The sequence below is a fragment of the Silene latifolia genome, chromosome 2 (genome assembly GCF_048544455.1).
Source record: "Silene latifolia isolate original U9 population chromosome 2, ASM4854445v1, whole genome shotgun sequence".
Lineage (NCBI taxonomy): Eukaryota > Viridiplantae > Streptophyta > Magnoliopsida > Caryophyllales > Caryophyllaceae > Silene > Silene latifolia.
Window position 1 is genome coordinate 13702875 of NC_133527.1, and position 20941 is coordinate 13723815.

A 20941-nucleotide genomic window follows, 5' to 3' on the forward strand; every position below is an offset into this window, starting at 1 on the left:
TCAAAATCGACTTCAACGGCGTCGTATAGAGGGATAACGTTTTCGAGTACCATTTCCATGCCTTGTTCCTCCATTGTTGTGAGTAGAATTAGAGTTTTGTGAGTGTGCAGACAAGTAGAAGGAAAAAGAGCGGTGAAGATTAGACGGTGGGGGTCCAAATTTTGCCAATAGAATGAAAATCGCCCTTGTTGATCAATTCGCACCACAAATGAAAGGGAAATCAAATTGGGGAAATTAATTGAGGGTTTCCATTGATTACAAACTTGACAAGTTCTGGGGAAATAACATTATGGTGTTTGTTTTGACAATAAGAAATGAATAAGGGAGTTAAGGGTTAACAAGTTTATTAACATAAGGGATACCGGTTGTTCAGGTATCCCTTCCACTAGTCTAATACAAGTTAAATGAGGTCAAAGACGAGATTATTCTCAGTTAAACGTTAGGATGGATTAATGTGAGAAGAGAGGGCATAGGTTGGATTATTCACATGAAAAAACCCTTATTATTATTATTATTATTATTATTATTATTATTATTATTATTATTATTATTATTATTATTATTTTCTTTTGCAGAAAAGTAAGGATCTATATATCATCAAAATAGGAATCAAAATACAAGACCATGTCCATCTTTTCTACAAGGGAGACCAGGGAGGCCCCCCAAAGTAAAACAAAGAAACCAACAAAAACAAACCAAAAGGAAGCCTAAGACAACCTAAGCAACACGATTACAAACAACAAATTTTATTTGGGTGCAAAGAAAATCAGTAGTATGGTGCATCCCGTTGAAAATCCTTCCATTCCTCTCCCTCCATATGTAGTAAAGAGTAGCCATGAGGCCAACTCTCTTCCTACTGTTAGACAGTCCCTTGCCTGGGATACAACTCAAAAACCAACTAATGACCAACTCCAAAGATGTAGAGGAGCAAACCTGAAGCCAAGATGCAATGCTTAACCAAACCTGAGTAGAAAAAGGGCACTGGAAATACAGATGCTCCAGGCTCTCATTCTGACAGCAGCATAGCACACACCTATTCACCAGATGGAGACCCCTCTGAATCAGATTATCAACAGTGGGTAATTTATTCTCCATGACCATCAAGCCCAGGAAAGCATGCTTAGGAACACAAGCATTATGATGTACCAGTGCCCCCCAGCTGACCAGATCTGCAGGCTGCCTAAGCATAGAGTACATTTGACCTGTATGAAAATTAGCAGAGCCTGAACAATTAGTAATCCATTCAGCAGCTGAGCTAACAGAACCAGCATTTGAGATCAATAAATCCTTCATTTTTACTACATTATTCCAGTACCATGAATGACTGATGCTGGTAGTAGCCTGCCAGATATCACCCCCTTTAAGAATGTAGTGATGTACCCATTTGGACCAAATGCTTTGAGGCCTGTACAGAAGTTTCCAAACCCATTTCATCATCTGAGCACAATTCCAGCTGAGAATCTCCTTTATACCAATAGCCCCTTCAGATTTTGGATTACAAAGAGATTTCCAACTCAGGAATACATGCCTCCTAGTGCCATCCTCAATGCCCCATAAGAAATCCTTACAGAGCTTATTGATTTTTTTTAATAACACCCTTAGGCAACAAGACACTAGCCCCCCAAAAATTATGCATCCCAAAAATGACTGAGTTGATCAGGATAGCTTTACCTGCATAACTCAGGGTTTTGTTTGTCCAGTGAGAGATTTTACTTTTGATCTTATCCATCAAAGGCTGATACATAGCATTAGATATCCTAGAGTTAAAGAGGGACAATCCCAAATAACGAAAAGGGAACTCCCCTTCATTGAAACCAGTAGCAGCCAGAATGAGAGATCTGACATCAGAGGCCACCCCTCCAAAATAAAGACTGGTTTTAGCAGGGTTAGCCTGGAGCCCAGATAACAGATCAAACTTAGCAAGACATTGAGCCACAGCCTGGAGAGAGGGGAGATCACCCCTTGTGAAGACTAGCAAGTCATCAGCAAAAACAAGGTGAGTCAAGTTCAGTTGGACACACTTAGGATGGTAGGAAAACCCATCATACCTTGGCAGCTTCCTGAGCAGTCTAGACAAGACCTCCATGCAAATGACAAACAAGTAAGGGGATAGAGGATCTCCCTGTCTAAGGCCCTTCTTCCCAGGGAAGAAACCCTCCACCCCTCCATTGATACTAAGAGAGTAGTAAGGTGAGGTTAGACAAACCATTAACCAATCCAATATTATTATTATTATTATTATTATTATTATTATTATTATTATTATTATTATTATTATTATTATTATTATTATTATTATTATTATTATTATTATTATTATTATTATTATTATTATTATTATTATTATTATTATTATTATTATTATTATTATTATTATTATTATTATTATTATTATTATTATTATTATTATTATTATTATTAGATTTAGGATCATATGAGAACAACCCATTAGGTGAGAACGGTGAGAACACTTTTCAACCATTATATTTAACTCCACTAAATCTAATCTAAGGGTTGTGATTAACTCTATTATACAACCACCTATACAACCCAATCCATTGACCAACATTGACCACCGGAAAAGCCAACACCACCGGTCAATGGCGGTCAACAACACCGAAAAAGACCTCTTGGTTGAGATGCACTTGCTATTACCACTGTGCCACAAACATCTTGTTGCTATTTTTGTATCTCTTTTGATATATGTATGTATGTTAAGACCTGAGTTAAAACAATATGTACCTATAATAATTATTAAATGTACTTCTAACTTATATACAATGTACATTCAGTATAAAATCAATGTAATGCTTAGTTAGTTAAATATATTTGATAAAGATTGAACAAAATATCGTATGTACTTATGATAATTTGTACTTATTATTTACATATTTATTATAAAATTTACATTTGTTATAGGTTATAATATTTTAATGAAAAATGTACGTACAATATATTTATGCCGAAGGTACATTTTATTTTCATTGGAGGTACATAATATATTCTTATATGACATGTCATGTATATTTCAATTATCTATTAAATTCATATCATTAATTCGTTAGGTTCATCATATATATATATATATATATATATATGTAAGGTGTACATTGACCATATGATATAGGTACATCTTATAATAACTATGGGTACATATCAAAGTATTTATGTTTATTTAAATTATTTATCAATCACGTTTCAACAAATCATCAAGTACCTTTAATTTGTTTAGGAGGTACATTAAATATATCTACAATAGGTACATTTATTAACGATTATAGATTCATAACATGTTTATTTTAATTTATTATCTTGCACGGATGAATAAAGCATTTACATTTTATGTATATGAGAGGTACATTAAATTTTTAATATAGGTCAATATAATACTTATTAAAGGTACATATCATGTTTATTTTAATTAATTATCAATTATGAATCGATTTTTTATTATGTACATTTTATTTATATAAGAGGCACATTAAATATACGGAAAATTCACGTGGTACCCTCGAGCTTTGCCATTTTGCATGTGGTACCCAACTTTTTATGTCTGTGTACATGATACCCTCCATGTTTGATTTTCATGTACAATATGTCCTTTCTGTCGCTATAAAAAAACTCAATTGCGCATAACTCATAGACCGGAATTCAGAATGGGACAATTTTTTTTCCTAAAATGATTATCTCTTCACAATTTACGATTTGAGAAAAAAAAATTGTCGACTTACATTTTATAAGGTTTTTTTAAAACGAAAATATCAAATCAACCATATTTTGATCTTAAATTTCCGAATGACTATTTTCGTTTTATCAATCTATAGATCACGAAGAGATAATCAATTTGAAAAAAAAATTAGTTAATTCAGATTTCGGGTCTATGATTTATGCTCAATTGAAAATTTTAAAAACGATAAAAAGGTTACGTTGTGCTTCAAAATCAAATCTCAAGGATAACATGTGCACAAACTTAAAAAGTTGGTTACCACGTGCAAAATGGCAAAGTTTAAGGGTACCACGTGAATTTTCCGTTAAATATATATTATAGGTACATATAATAAATATTAGGGGGTGTTTGGTTCACGCGTGGGTATGGGTTTGGAATCGGGAATCATACCTTGGTGGTATCGGGTTGGAACTTGATACCTCATACCTTGTGTTTGGTTCAATTTTAGGGGGTATGGGGTTAGAAATCAATCAAAGCTAAAAACTCTTCAAAATACAATATTTTTAATAATAATTTTTATACTATTAAATCATGTAGAGAAAATTTAATCAAATAAATACTATATAAAATAATTTTTTTGCAATTGTTTTTATCACCTTTTAGTATTTGTGATTTGATACCATGGGTATCAATCTCATACCCACCTCCCCTCCTTGGGTATGAGAAACCCATACCTCATGGGTTTGAGGTATGGGTATGAAACCTTCAATTTTGTCAAACAAACACATGGTATGGGTTTGGTTCATTCCAAACTCATACCTCATACCTATATTAGGTGAACCAAACACCCCCTTAAAGTTACATACCATGTATATCTTAATTAGTTACAAGTCATGTTTCAATAATTATTCAAGTACATTTTAATAATATAGAAGGGACATGAAATATATAATAAATGTACATTTTAATAATTATAGCTACATATCATATTTACTACAATTGTTTATTTTTATTTCACTTACTCATCGGGGACACATTATATATATTGGAGGTACATTAAATATAAAGTATAGATACAAAGAATAATTAACATAAGTACATAAAATATGTTGTTCAATTTTTATCAAGTACATTTAACTAACTCATCATGTACATTGATTTTATAAGGAATGTACATTGATTTTAAAAGGAATGTACATTAAATATAAACTGGAAGTACATTTAATACTTATTAGAGGTACATATTGTTTTAACTCAGGTCTTAACAAAGATATATATTAAAAGAGATACAAAAGGAACAACAAGATGCATGTGTCATAGTGGTAAAAGTAAGTGCATTTCAACCAAGAGGTTGTGGGTTCAATTCCCATCAACAACATTTTGATTCAGTTAAGTTCAGTTCAGTTCAGCTCAGCTCAGCTCAGTTCAGTTCAGTTCAGTTCAGTTCACCTCAGTTCAGTTCAGCTCCAAAAAGCCAGAAACAACAGGGCCTAAGTCTAAGAGAATGAAACCAAATCACCTCCAAATGGTGTTAAACTAGACTACTTTCGTCCTCAATTTTCAAATGCTTTCGTCAATAGCGATCGGATGGCGTGGAATGATGATCCCTATGAAACTAGTGGCATATGATATGACAAGCCTCTCGAATTCTCTACAAAAGTAAAGGTCATGGATCGTCCCAAGCTCGACAAGGTGGCATACCAAAAAGGTTTTTGGGAATGAAGTGCTCAAGTCATTGTACAAAAAGGTGGATTTGACTATCATTCAAAATTTGACCTCATTTCAACTTCCGCATTTCACATTTCAAAACTTTAAGACGGGGTTTGTCCCTTCCTTGCTAATGTCCTTTGCTTTCGCCAATCGCTTATTAGGCAACCGGTTAACCTCTAGACATTAGCTTTTCGGGGTGATAGTCACTCTGTCTTTGGGGGGTTGAATTCACAACCGTGTGAGGGGCCCAATCCAATGGATCCCTCTCCAAAGTACATCGAAGTGGTACGCCTCCATCAAAACAATTAACTTCACAAAATTTGAACATTTAAAAACACTTTGAGGTTTCATTGGCATTTAAAAAGTTTCCACATCACAAAATCTTTGAAATGAGCACTTTAAACTTATTTATGAAAAATATTTTTTTGGTTGTCATACCACCAAATCAATCAAGGTCACCAAGACAAGTTAACCAAGTCCATATCGCATCACGGGGTTGGATAGGTGACTCACATGCAAACCCTTGACTAGGCTTTGGATCATGGGTCGAAAGATACTAGGATGACACAACCTAGGGTATTTTAATTCCATTCTAGTAGGCAAAGTCTTAAGTTGAAAAGTATTTGTAAATGCCCTAAACGCTCTTGTCGAAGTTTCCAATTAGGCACTTTTTCAAAACATTTCCCCTAATGCAACTATATGCCATGGATGCAACTAGTATATACATGTTATAGTGCAAGTGCAACTATCAAACTATATGTCAAGTAAAATAATGCAATTTAACCATAGCAACACATAGTCACACATCACCAAGTTCCAAAATTGGAACATCCTCCTCAATGTACAAAGCCCAACCTCCTCAATTATAAATAAGAGAAAAGAGAGGGAAAAAAGAGAAGAGTTAGAAGCGATTATACCAAGCGTCTTCTAACTCCTTAGCATATGTCTCCGACATTCCAAATGTACCTATGCATTTTATTACACAAAAGCAACAACATATACAAGACATGTATGAAAAGTTTTCTCCTCACACTTATTTATTTACATATGGGAGGAAATTAAAGACAAACAAAAACATGTTTTTTCTTGAAATTTTATCAAAATTTACAAGTTTATTTACAAATGTACAAATATATACGAAGTAGATATTTATCTCCCCACACTTATTATTCACATCGTCCTTGATGGGACTAGTATAGGGAGAAGAATGGTGAAAACGAGTAACATATTTTTGGCTTTTTTATTTATTTATTTTAAAATGAAATACATGTTTTTGGGTTTTTAAAATATAAAATTTCCTCCCCACACTTATTTATTTACTATGTTTAAAAAAAAACAAATGTGTGGAGGAAATTAAAATTAAATGCATGTTTTTGGTTTTTCAAATTTTTTTTTTCAAAGGAAAGAACGTGTTTTGGGGTTTTAGAAAAATTTATCAAAAAGAAAAATAATGCATAAAAAGTTTGAGTTGCCTCCCAAGAAGCGCAGTTTTAAGGATACCGCCAAACCTAAGCTTGGTCCCAAAACTAACCGGGATCCCACATCTTATGGGTAAGGCCACCCATATCCTTCTCATTATCGACTAATCTCACATCTTTGAGCTTCCTCACATTATCGAGGATTTGATCATTCTCCACCTCACTCTCAAATTCAATGGTGTAAAATATGTCCTCTCTTGTGGGAGGAGGATGATCAAACCCTATAACACTTGGACGATCAACAACATTGGAGACTTCACTAGTTTCCTTGCCCTTCACTTCCTCTTCACTCTTATCCTCAAAATTCCCACTCAAATAATCATTAAAAGTCAAACAAGGAGCCAAAACAACCTCTTTGGTAGGATTCTCACAATCATCATCAATAAGCATGGGCTCAAGTGAAGAGGTACGAAAGACAAGTGGGTGCAAAACAATGGGAATAAGAGAGTCATCCTTAAGTATAGAGGTAGTCAAGGTTGCTTCCTCAAGGAAACTCTCAAAAATAGATTCTCCTAAAAAGTCAACATCAACAACATCATCATCCTACTTTACCCCAAGGCTATCATCAAGAGTGACAACGATCTCTTTATCCCAAGAATCATTAAAAACATCATCCTCCTCAAAATAATCTTCTCTTGATTATTTCTCACTCAAAGCATATTCTTTTTCACCACTAAATTCACCTCTCACAGTCTCAAAACCCTCTTCAAAATCCTCAAGGTTCTCACTAACAAGACTACTTGTCTCACCCAAGCACATATCATCATCATCATCCATCTTCTCAAAGGGTATTAATGTATAAGAAGAACATGTATGAATATCATGTTTCACATCACCACAAGATTTATAAAAAGATGAAAACTCATCATATCATTCATAATGTCATGGGAAAGGGGAGCATGAAGATTAGGAACATGAGATTGAACATAAGGCACATCCACATAAGAAGAAAAGTCCACATTTCTACTTATAGCATCAAACATAGAATAATCATTACGTTTAAGTCTACTTTGTGGTCCTTTCTTGAATGTAGCCCAAATAGAATTTCGATTCTCATCGGCATAAGCCATGTTCTCAATTAAATCTTTAGCCTTATCAACGCTTAACTTATCAAATGCCCCTACTCCGGATGATATAGTCACAAAATTTCTAAGAGAAGGAAGCAAATTTTCAAAGAAAATAAGCATGACTTGCCAAGGTGAAATACCATGGTGGGGACAAGCTCTCAACAAACCCTTAAACCTATCCCAAGTCTCGCTCAAAGTCTCAAACTTGCCTTGTTGGAAATTATAAATTTCACGTTTCCTAAAGGCGGTTTTATAGGGAGGGTAAAACTTGTTTAAAAAGGCTTGAGCTAAGTCATCCCAAGTGCAAAAGGTGATAGAAGGGTGAGAACGTAGCCATCTCTTAGCTTCACCCTTAAGACTAAAGGGAAAAAGTAAGAGTTTTATGGTTTGGTCCGATAATCCCTCCTTCTTAACAAGGTCACAATTTGCCTCAAAAGTCTCTAAATGGTCAATTGCTTCATCACTATCTAAACCACAAAAGACATCTTGCCGAATCAACTCAATAAGACCTGTATCAAACTCATAATCAACTTCCACCACCCCAATATTAATAGGCCAGCTAATATGAGTAAAGTTTGGTCTACAATGATCGCGTATGCAAGCCATTGTCATGTGTACTCAAAGAAGTGACAAATAAGAGACAAATCACAAGAAAACAAGTAATGCAACACTTAAGTAACATGCAACAAGTTTCAAGTAACAAATACGTAGCCTAACAAATCTAAAACTCAACTAATATAAATCCGTTAATCTCCCCGGCAACGGCGCCATTTTGATAGGCGGGTAGAGGTCGTCGTACCCGATCAAACAAATTCTCAACTAGTAAGGGTAGTCGAGGTCGAACCACAAGGAGATCAAGTTTGAGTACTAGTTTTGTCTTAAATTATAAGTTAGGTGACGAGTTCGTAGAGGAGCCTTCATAATTGATTGTTGTGGTTGATTAGATTCCGAATAAGGTAGGATTTTCCCTACTCAGTTGACTGTGTAATTGATTAAGTTGCTTGTGATTAATTGTTGGCATGTTATCTTTGATTTGGAATTGATGGAGGTGGATTGGATTATGGTTGTTGGTTAATTGTTGTGGAACCATTTCGGAAGATGGTTACAAGCCCATGTTCGTCCCTTGTGACTCCCGTCATAAGGGGAATGTGCACATTAAGGAGCCGGGGTTCGCTGTTTGCGATGAGCAAAGCTTAGGTGGTACGGCTACTGTCCCCACTGGCAGTGTGGGTTACCTGTTGCGATGGGTAACCTGGTAGGACTACACATCTTAATGTGTAGTCAGTTGTTGGTAATTGTTGGAGTTGGATATGGGTTGATTGTGCTGTTATATTTGTTTTCGCTGCCTATACTTGATTTGGTTATTCAGTTGACTGACCCCGTTTTATGTTTTCAAAATTATGGTGATCCATTCGGGGATGGTGAGCAATTGACTTAGCAGGTGATGGATGTTGAGATAGCTCGCGGGATTTGGATGGACGGAGTCATCACTTGTTGCGTCGATTAGTTGTAGCTTAGTTTAGTTCATGACTTTTAGTTTTGGTTGTAACTTTTTGGAGGCTAAAGACTTATAACCTTTTTATTTCGGTTGTTTAATAAAAGTTATTTCATTATGTTTTCTATGATGCGTACTACCTCGGAGAGCCGAGATGGTAGTACCCTTATATGTTATGGTAGACCTTGGTAAAGGACTTTGGTATATGAGAGTGTTACAATTATAATCTCATTTGTTTCTCTATTTTGTGTTACAGTTTAATTGCAATACAAATTTGTTGTTACACCCACACAATTGTCTGCACTCTGATTATGATTGCCCTATATGTGAACCTGAAAGTTTTGTGGATGTCACTTCCAAGAGAGCTCATATTAATGAGGAGCACCGAAGAAGGATCCAAATCGTTATTGGTAAAGAAAAAACCCTAACCATACATCGCAAAAAGGTCATACTTGAAGATAGAGTAAAGACTGGCCTGATTTTGCTCTCTTTTGAAGAGGGAAATTTGTCCCTTCAACATATAGTTGGAGATGAGCTCCAAAACATATTTTGTCTGCTTACCTCAGTAGTGATGATACTGATTACCGGGCGTTTGGTGGGAACACATCCAAGATGGCCAGATTCCTAGTTGAGGCAAATTTAAAACTTTCCTCACTCTTTGATGAACTTTTTACTGAAAATAAACAGGCCATTTGTGAGGTGGAAATTTTCGAGAAAACCAATCCAAAAGGTAATTCAATTACTACCTTGATTAAAATTTTGGCATTATATTTGAGTTTGATTTCAATTTTCCCTTTTCTTATGTGTAGAAGCAATCATGATAAGGTTTGATTGTCCTAGTCTCAATAATTGGAAGGAATACCTCGAATGCTTGATCTGTTCCAGACTCTTTACGCACCCAGTTTCCACTGCGTGTTCGCCCACCCGACATGTGGTATTGATAGGCGGGTAAAGGTCGTCGTACCCGATCAAACAAATTCTCAACTTGCAAGGGTAGTCGAGGTCGAACCACAAGGAGATCAAGTTTGAGTAATAGTTTTGTCTTAAATTATAAGTTAGCTACGCGGATCAAGAAATTGGTTTTAAACTAATTAATTAATAACTAACTAAGACAACTAAAATAAGAAAACAAGTAATCGAAATAATAATGGTGAAAACAATAAAGAAAGGACTAGGACACGATTAAACTACCAACATTCATAATCACCTTTTGGTTCCGTCAATTAGTCATCTAGGGGTAAATTAGTTAGGGGAAAACGCCTTTAATTCGCCTATTAACTACGCGGATCAAGAAATGTAGTATTTTGCCACGAATATTGTTATGTTTATTAGAATTTTGTCACGATTATTGTTATTATTATTATTGTCTTCATTTTTTTTAGTTTCGTAATTAATTCAACTTAAACAAAACTTTTTCAAATAAAAATTTTCTATATAATTATTTGTAAACTTCAATTCAAAGTAGATTGAACGGTTAAAATTGTTTTGAAAGATTATGGTAAGAATTATTAACACCGAAGAAATAAATGATGATAAAAGATTTTGGTGACGTCATAACAAGCTATAAATTGTAAAATTTCGACAATTAAAAACACAACATGCCTTGTAATATTATCGTGTAGATAATTAGATATGTTGATTTTAGTTTTTAGTTTTAATATTTTTGTTTAATTTTTGATAAGGCTAAAGTCGTGTCAACTATATCAAAGTAATCCTATCTCAGTACTAACAAATAGCTAGTGGTAAGACAAGTATCGAATCCACAGGGAGGCGGTAATATTCAGTTTGCTAATATTTAAATTGTATTAAAGTAACCGTTTTTCTTGAAGATTTGGTTTGATTTGTTTGTTAACAATTAATTGCCATAAAGAAAAGATCGTAAACAATAATATTAAAAGTCTAAGGAGCGGGTTCACTCGGTCAATTATCTGGGGGTATATTTTAATCAATTGTAAGGTCAACCGAATTACCTAAGGTCACAACATTGGTCGATTCAATTATGTCCTCTAGATTCAGTTTAACATACAATCGCTATAATTAAAATTTACCTATCCGATTATCGCACCCTATTTTAAATCTAACATGGTCGATGGAAGTATTAATTAGCTAGACTAATTATCAATTCAAGACTAAATCAAATAATTATAATAAGAACAATAATCAAACGATAATTCATGCGATGTTACTACCAATTAAATCATTAACCCCATTCTAATCAACCTAGATCTCCTTTACCCTAGATAAAGGATTTAGCTGCTCATGTTACTAGAATTGACAACAATATTGGTAGAAGACATAATTAGAGACATGGAATAAGAACAAATAAGCAAAAGCATAAATTAGATTGAATAATTAATGAAAAAAGATTAAAGTACCTTAACAAATTAATGTGGAACGAGTTGTAGATCCAAAATAATGCTAGCCGACTAATACTTAGAGTTTTAGGAGTTCTGAAAGTAATTAAAGCGTAATCTAATAACTTAATATGAGTTTAGTATATATAATACAAATTAGACGACTTTTAGGAAATATCGTAAAAGTCTTCAGTGATTAGGATACTCGATCGAGTCTGCCCATACTCGATCGAGTACAGACCAACTCGATCGAGTACACTCTTCTCGGCCTTCTTTCGTGCCATTTTTACTTCTTATCTTCTACTCTTCTATTTTCCCGTGCCATGCTTCTTGTATCCCGTCATGCCAAATCCGCGGTGCTCCACTTTACTCATTTTACCTCATAAATGCGTCATTTCTGCATTTAAACACCAAGTAGCAGCAGTATCGACATTCTAATGTAAAAGGCATATAAATAACGTAATTAGCACGGAAACCGTATCAAAAGTAACTTAAAAGGAGTCAAAAAAATATACTCGCTCCGATCCAGACCAAAGGTAACATTAACTTTTTACACTTGTCGATGCACGTTTTGCAACGTAAATATCTTTAGTTACACATTATTAAAAATTATAAAAATTCGATATTTTTATAGCATTCATGACGGTGAATCAAACAAGATCTCACATGAATATATTTTATCTTATAGATTAAGAATAATATCGAAGATTCCCTACGACCATAAATAGTGATAAAAAGTCAATATTACCTTTGGTCTGGATCGGAGAGAGTATATAAATATGATTCATCAATTTTTGTTAACATATAAAAAGCAAATAGCTAAAGGTTCCACCTTTGGATCGATAGTGGATTGGGTGTTCGAGGTTGTTGCGTTTCTGAAGTGTGAGAATGAGAGTACCCGTCTTTTAAGATGAATGAACATGCTGAAAGACAATGTGAAAGCACTTGATAAATTTAACAATAGAGGTAATTTTTGTCGCACAAATTCTCATTTGTGACGGAGATACCCGTCGCAAGCTTGCGACGGGTCGAATACATATCATATTTGTGTGTAATGGGTCGGATAGTAAACATGTAGGTCTGACAACTTGTAAGTTGTAGGGTAAGTAATAGGTACCTCTATATAATATTTTAATACTAATGATTTGATCTTATCCCACTTTTCACTTTTGATAGCACTCCTCTGTCAATTCTTCTTCATCAACTATTACTTTTCCTCCATCAGAAAACATAATCATCTTCACCATTGTTGTTCATCAAATATATTTTTCTTTATTTTTCTTCACAACATTCTCAAGTTCTTCATTTTCAAGGTATTCATGTAGTCTTTTAACCAAATAATTACAACACTAAATAAGCAAGATTTTCATTTTCGTCTTGAAAAAGCTACAGTTTAAAGAGTAATACAATCCATTTTTCCGAAACCCATATCATAAACTCAAACCCCATATTCATTTCCATCCTTACAACTTAAAAAAAAACACAACAATATCACTTTTTAGAAACACGAGAAAGAAACAAGCAACAAGAAGGATACCACCAATTACTTTATTTTTAGATCCAATGTTTAGAGTTTAATTTTTTGTTGGTACAATGAAGATTTTGCCGTGTTGTTGTGTTTTGTTTATTTTTTATCAAAATGTTTAACAAATTCCATGATCGTTACCATTTTTAGCTTGATTTTTTAATATTTTGAGTCCGTTTTTAATTTCGGTAAATTCACATTTTGTTGCTACTGTTTAATTTTTGTTGGTGATTGTTACTAATTTTAGTTTGATTGTTACAAATTTTGATTCATTTTCCCTTCATATAGTTGTTATGTTTTGCTGAACTTTGTATCAATTTTTTTTTTTTATCAAATTTCACCCATGGACGGTTCGAAAGGATGATTCATGTCAGCCGACCCCAAATCATTTTGGGATTAAGGCTCTGATGTTGTTGTTGTATCAAATTTCAAGATTATTCTCATTTTTAGTTGCTATGAAATTTTGATTAAAGAACAGAAGACAATGTCAGTATATTGAGTTCACTTGTTTATATATTAAAATACTTTGTAACCAATTTTAGAGATTTTACGGATCTTGAGAGATGGTAACATATTAATCACTTAAGTAAACATATCCAGATTGAAATATGTTTCAATTTCCTAAATATTTGTGACCATATTTAACTAGGTGTACTCTATTTACCCCACCACATATTAGTTGACTGAAAATGATGACTTATACTCTTCAAATTTAGACTGGTCACATATTGAACGATAAAGTGAACATCTTGTAACACGAACTGTAACTTGTAATTATCTTGTAATACGGATTAACAGATCTTGATCGTCATTTGGAATACTATCATCTACAACTTCATCACTTATGGTGTCGTCGTCATTTCCGTCCTCTAAAAGCAATAAATTTGAGAGGTTCATCCACCATATTTTTCTTTTTAATTTGCCAAATGTTAAACTGAGATTTTTCAGAAATTTGGGGATGTAAAAATTGAAAAATGGGAGAGTAGTGTTTTAGAACTGAAGTGGTCACACATTAGACAAATCAATTTTGTCTAATATGACACCATTTTTATTCATATATGTTATGTTGATAAGATTAATTAAAATTAAATCAAATATAATGTAAAAGGGTTACATTTTCTAACTAAACTAGTAACATTTCATTCAAATATCCTATGTCACCATTTTGATTCAGATATGTTGTCATTTTAAGATATACTTTTTTAAAATAAAAACAAAAGTAATGAAAAAAGGGTCACATCTTCGACTAAAATGGTTACATTTTTTGACTAAAATGTTCAGCATAAACTTTAAACTTTAAACGCTTTTTATTCATATTCTGACTAAAATGATTACATATACTTATTATGATAGTAACATTTCACACACATAGTCACATGTGACCATTTTGATTCATATATGGCATGATCATAACACTCTACATTTTTCAATACAAACAACTACCATCTCATTCCCCGTCCACACTTCTTCAGTGCTTGTTGGCTTCTCCATCCCCTTTGCGGCTCCAACACCATCATCGTCTGCGACACCCTTTCTCCTCGCAGCTCTAGTGTAAGTGTAATGCTTGGTGAACTTGCAATTTAAAGTTGTTGCCTCTTCTTCAACACCCATCGACTGCAACCAAACACCCAGAATTAATATGTCAATATTTTTACTTAATATGTAGTTATTTGAGAATATTATGTCACCATTGGAGTTACATATTTTACACATACACTCATATTATAAAATGACTACATATCTTGACTGAGTTGATAATATTTTATACACATACACACATGTTACCTTTTGTATTCTTACATGTTACTAATTTAATCAAATATAATCAAAATAATATGGTTATATTCTGACTAATATGGTTACATATTGTAATTCATATTATAAAACAGTTACAAATTCTAACTAAAATGGTAACATTATACACAAAAACTCACATTTCACCATTATATTATATGATATTTTATAGCATGTGAGATGATGAAGATGAAGATAAATATAGAACAATAAAATCAAAAAAAATAATTGTATAGAACAACCCCGAGTTTTAAAATTTTAAAAGCAAACATAAAATAGATGCAAAACATGCAATTTTTTTTAAATCATAGTAAATGAACAACAAACACTAAAAATAAAAAATAAAACCAAGAACAATAAAAAAAAAAACATACCTCCACCGACATCATTACCCGCCTTTGTGGCTCTTGTGTTTTTCTTAATTGATTGTCGTTTTGTTACTATTTTTTATGATAATGTTTTGGATTTTGTTTGATGTGTATGAATAATCTGAATGAGAAAGATGAGATTTCTTAGAGAATTTTGAAAGGGGAGAGAGAAGTGGGTAGAGAAGATGAAAAAGGATTGGTAAGATAATGAATTAAATTAGGTTAAAAGTGGATGTTTCAAATTTGTGGTAAATAATCAGCATTGGGAAAGGGAGGGTATTTAATATTTTTTTTACTCCAAAGGTCTTCTCACTAGGGGTGAGCAAGTTTAGGTCCGGACCGGAAAAATGGACCGGACCGGACCATTTGGTCTGGACCAAACCCGGACCGAATTTTTTAGATCCGGTCTTCGGTCCTCATTTTTTGAGTTTTCGGTCTTCGGTCCGGTCCGGACCAAACCCGGATATTTTAGGTCCGGACCAAATGGACCGAATTTTATGTTTCTAAAGACTATCATAAAAATATTATAAACTAAATTACCATTTTATCTTCAAAAGACATTATAAATTAATATTGAATATTTTTTTCAAAAAAATCGTCTAATTATTCATCGACATTTAATTTAGTGAAACTTAAATGTAATTATCATACACGAAATAGTGAAAGAATTAGTTCTAGGTCCATTTCGGTCTAAGACCGGACCGGACCGAATATTTCGGGTTTGGTCCGGTCCAAGACCGAAAATTTTAGGTCCGGTCTTCGGTCCACAAAAAATTAGTTTTCGGTCTTCGGTCCGGTCCGGTTTGGTCCGGTCCGATCCGGTCTTGGACCGATGCTCAGCCCTACTTCTCACCCACTGACCACTCTGCCTACACAGTACATATTGTCTATCCATTTACCATTAAAATGGTATCGTCCGACCCGTCGCAACCTTGTGACGGATATATCCGTCACAAGCAAGACTAATTGTTTTTGTCGTGTCATAGTCTTCACATGCCTGGGTTTCTATACAAATTTGAATATTTATATTTTTTTGACCGTTTTTTATGTAATGCCCGAGAAGATTCGCTTAAAGGAACCATGCAAGAGAGTTAATTTTCTTAAAGAACGGTTGGATATAGTTACTGATCAGAGAAGAAGGGATAAAAGGTACTCCCTCCATTCCGGTCAATTGTTGTCCTTTAGTTTTGGCACAAAGACCAAGGAAAGAGGAGGAGACCAATTACTAAATGACAAGTGGAATAAATTGAGTATGAATAATCAAATTGCTTATTAAGTTCATTCTTAAAATAGAAAGGACAACAATTGACTCAGACATCCCAAAATAAAAAAGGACAACAAATTACCGGGACAGAGGGAGTATTAATTTGTTATTTTTTTTTAAAATTAAAGACAAATTATTAACAGAACGTCATACGACAATTACAAAAGATAGGTATAATTGAAATCAAATCTAATGGAAACCAAAGAAAAATATTTTTCTTATAAACTAGGGATCTCAAATCATGATCTGGCAATTCGGCTCGTCCTTTTATCGCTATCTTCATGTAACTTTTGAGGAGATCCTTCGTTATTATGAGATAAAATTTAACTCTGACTGGTTCTAAAGATCGTTGACAAATCACTTGTACCCTTTGAAAGAACATGTTACAAACCATCAACGAACTACTTTTGACTATATTACTGATGAGATTAAACCTATGAATGAATGGAAAACCCCCGAAAAAAAGGACGGAAAAACGATTCTCACCAAAAGAGAGACTTTTATTGAATAGAATATAGATATGCATACTCTTGATTGAAATTTGAAACAATTTTGAGGCTTACCACCGATTGATTGATAATTCGATGGAAACTCCGCATATAACTTGTTACTTCTTTAATTACCCATTTTATGGTTAGGTATTATTTTGAAAGAGTATGGTAAGAATCCTCCTATATACTAAGAGAATAAAACTCTCCAAAGTTTTCCCTCCAAAATATATCAAGCGAAATAAGGAAACAAAAATACTTCTTTCTTTAAATCATTATCATTTCATCAAAATATAACCTTTTAATCAAATAATAGTATTTTCTTTAAAATCTAAATTATAATATTTTAATTAAAATAAGATAAATTCACTATAATTTTATAAACTGTAAATTTCTAAAAAAAAAATTATGTATTATTATATATGGGAGAATGACTTGACACATTTTGTATAAAATAAAACATTAAACTGATATAATTATCTTCATCACAAAAAAAGATTAAAAATTCATTAGCATAGTTTGAGAAAAAATATTATTTTTAATCATTAATTTTATGTTAAAGAAAAAAAAAAGCAGTAAACATATTTTATAACTTTACTAAATTCTCTTGATTAGTTCATTGTTCATTTTTTTCTCATATCGAAATATGATGAGTTATATAACAAATATGACAAATTAATAATCCTCCTATATACTAAGAAAATAAAACTCTCCAAAGTTTTCCCTCCAAAAGGTATCAAACTAAATAAGGAAACAAAAATTCTTCTTTCTTTAAATCATTATCATTTCATCAAAATATAACTTTTTAATCAAATAATAGTATTTTATTTAAAATCTAAATTATAATATTTTAATTAAAATAAGATAAATTCACTATAATTTTATAAACTGTAAATTTCTAAAAAAAAATTACTCCCTCCAATTTCATTTATTGTTCCTCTTTCTTTTTTCATCCATTTTCCTTATTGTTTCCTCTTTCCTTTTTTGGACAACTTTATGTGGTCCAAAATCAATTTGATGTGGGGTCATGTGTATTGTGTGGTCCAAATTGATTCATTTATTTCTTATGTCAAAAAGAAAGGAGAACAATAAATAAAATTGGAGGGAATATGTATTATTATATATGAGAGAATGACTTGACACATTTTGTATAAAACAAAACATTAAAATAATATAATTAGCTTCATCACAAAAAAAAAAATCATTAACAAAATTTTAGAAAAATTATTATTTTTAATCATTAATTTTATGTTAAAGAAAAAAAAAGTATTAAACATATTTTATAACTTTACTAAATTCTCTTTATTAGTTCATTGTTCATACATATCGAAATATGATGAGTTATATAACAAATATGACAAATTAATAATCCAACTCTCTAAAGTTTTCCCTCCAAAATGTATCAAGCTAAATAAGGAAACAAAAACACTTCTTTCTTCAAATCATTATCATTTCATCAAAATATAAACTTTTAATCAAATAATAGTATTTTATTTAAAATATAAATTATAATATTTAATTAAAATAAGATAAATTCACTATAATTTTATAAACTGTAAATTTCTAGAAAAAATTTATGTATTATTATATATGAGAGAATGACTTGACGCATTTTGTATAAAACAAAACATTAAACTGATATAATTAGCTTCATCACGAAAAAAAAAAAAAAATTCATTAACATAATTTGAGAAAAATTATTATTTTTAATCATTAATTTTATGTTAAAGAAAAAAAAAATTAAACATATTTTATAACTTTACTAAATTCTCTTGATTAGTTCATTGTTCATTTTTTTTCTCATATAGAAATATGATGAGTTATATAACAAATATGACAAATTAATAATCCTCCTATATACTAAGAAAATAAAACTCTCCAAATTTTTCCTTCCAAAAGGTATCAAACTAAATAAGGAAACAAAAATTCTTCTTTATTTAAATCATTATCATTTCATCAAAATATAACCTTTTAATCAAATAATAGTATTTTCTTTAAAATCTAAATTATAATGTTTTTATTAAAATATGATAAATTCACTATAAATTTATAAACTGTAAATTTCTAAAAAAAATATGTATTATTATATATGAGAGAATGACTTGACACATTTTGTATAAAACAAAACATTAAACTGATATAATTATAGCTTTATCACAAAAAAAAAAAATCATTAACATAATTTGAGAAAAATTATTATTTTTAGTCATTAATTTTATGTTAAAGAAAAAAAAGCACTAAATATATTTTATAACTTTACTAAATTCTCTTGATTAATTCATAGTTCATTTTTTTTCTCACATCGAAATATGATGAGTTATATAACAAATATAACAAATTAATAATGCATCAATTTAAAATATTTAAATAATAACTAAAAATAATACCTCTATATATACCGCAAATATGTGGGACCTACACTATTAAATACCAATTGTGTAATTGTAAAATTCTATAGTATCTCTATCTAAAAACCCGCGCATTTGCACGAGATCTATACTAGTTATAAACACTGAAGAAATAAATGATAAGATAATTAGATATATTGATTATTTTTAACTTATATGTTACAAGATATATAAGAACACTTTTGTAAAGAATTTAGTAAATTTAATATTTATGTGTAAGGATTAGTTTAATAATTTTACATGGTTGTGACTTGTGAGGTGATGTCATAACAAGCTAAAAAATGTAAAATTTTGTCAGTTAAACACAAAACATGCCTTGTAATATTATCGTGTAGATAATTAGAAATGTTGATTTTACTTTTTATTTTAATTTTTTGTTTAATTTTTTACACATATAAAAAACAAATTTTAATATTTATTGTGCTTTAATTTGTATTTAATGCTATAATAGTTTTTGTACATGTGCAAAAAGCACGGGTCGTTTTAAATATTAAGGTGAAATTTGGTATTTTAATTAATTGTTGGTAAATTATTAAATTTCATGCTTTAGATTTTATTTACTACACGTCATTTTAGCCGCTCCTTTTTACCAGAAACTTCTTTATAAGCTCACCGGAGTGCAACATAAAATAACTTCATTTTTCATTAATCAATAATACACACTTTTTTCAAACTGATACATTTTTTGAGAAAAATCATATACAACTTGATTATTTAAAGCTAAACCGTGCTTATATTTTGGTTAGGATGAGAAAATTTGAGTAGTCTTATTAGTATCATAATTTGAGTGAAGTACTATATTTAAAGTGCAATCTAACATCACTATTAATTCACGGTGCACTGAAAACCAAAATAGTTGGACACTTGTACATTTTAATAATTTGATCATTTACTACCCCATTAAAACTCGTAGGAAATTAAAATTGCGATATCAAAATCATTTTTAGATTTAATTATCATGAAAATATGCTTTACAATAATGACCGTCACCCATAATCAAACATTTGAAGAACCAATAAAATACTTGAAATATTTTAATTTTTGCTAATTTTGGGCATTCTTTATCTATCTAAGGAATGATTTTTTTTTCATTCAATGTAAACGCTTGTGGATATTAGAATAAAACTCCATTGTCTTCCCCCTATAAATTTACTTTTGTAATCGATCAATTACTAAATTGATACATAGAAAAGAATTAGCGGTAAAAGTAATAATAAATCAAACGAAAGAAAAAGAATTCTTACATTTTATATAGAATATAATTACTATGCAAACGCTTAGTCTTTCATTTTTTTTAATTAAGAGATATTTATAAAACATTAA

The 20941-nt window shown here is 31.5% G+C and overlaps 1 protein-coding gene across 1 annotated transcript; it reads right to left on the minus strand.

The window, feature by feature from the left end:
• Positions 1-717: 717 nt before the first annotated feature.
• Positions 718-2209, minus strand: LOC141634341 (uncharacterized). The gene is made up of 2 exons (XM_074446556.1): positions 1672-2209; positions 718-1481 (listed from the first exon to the last, which is right to left on the minus strand). The coding sequence occupies exons 1-2, from the start codon at positions 2207-2209 to the stop codon at positions 718-720; spliced, it is 1302 nt and encodes a 433-aa protein (XP_074302657.1).
• Positions 2210-20941: the final 18732 nt, after the last annotated feature.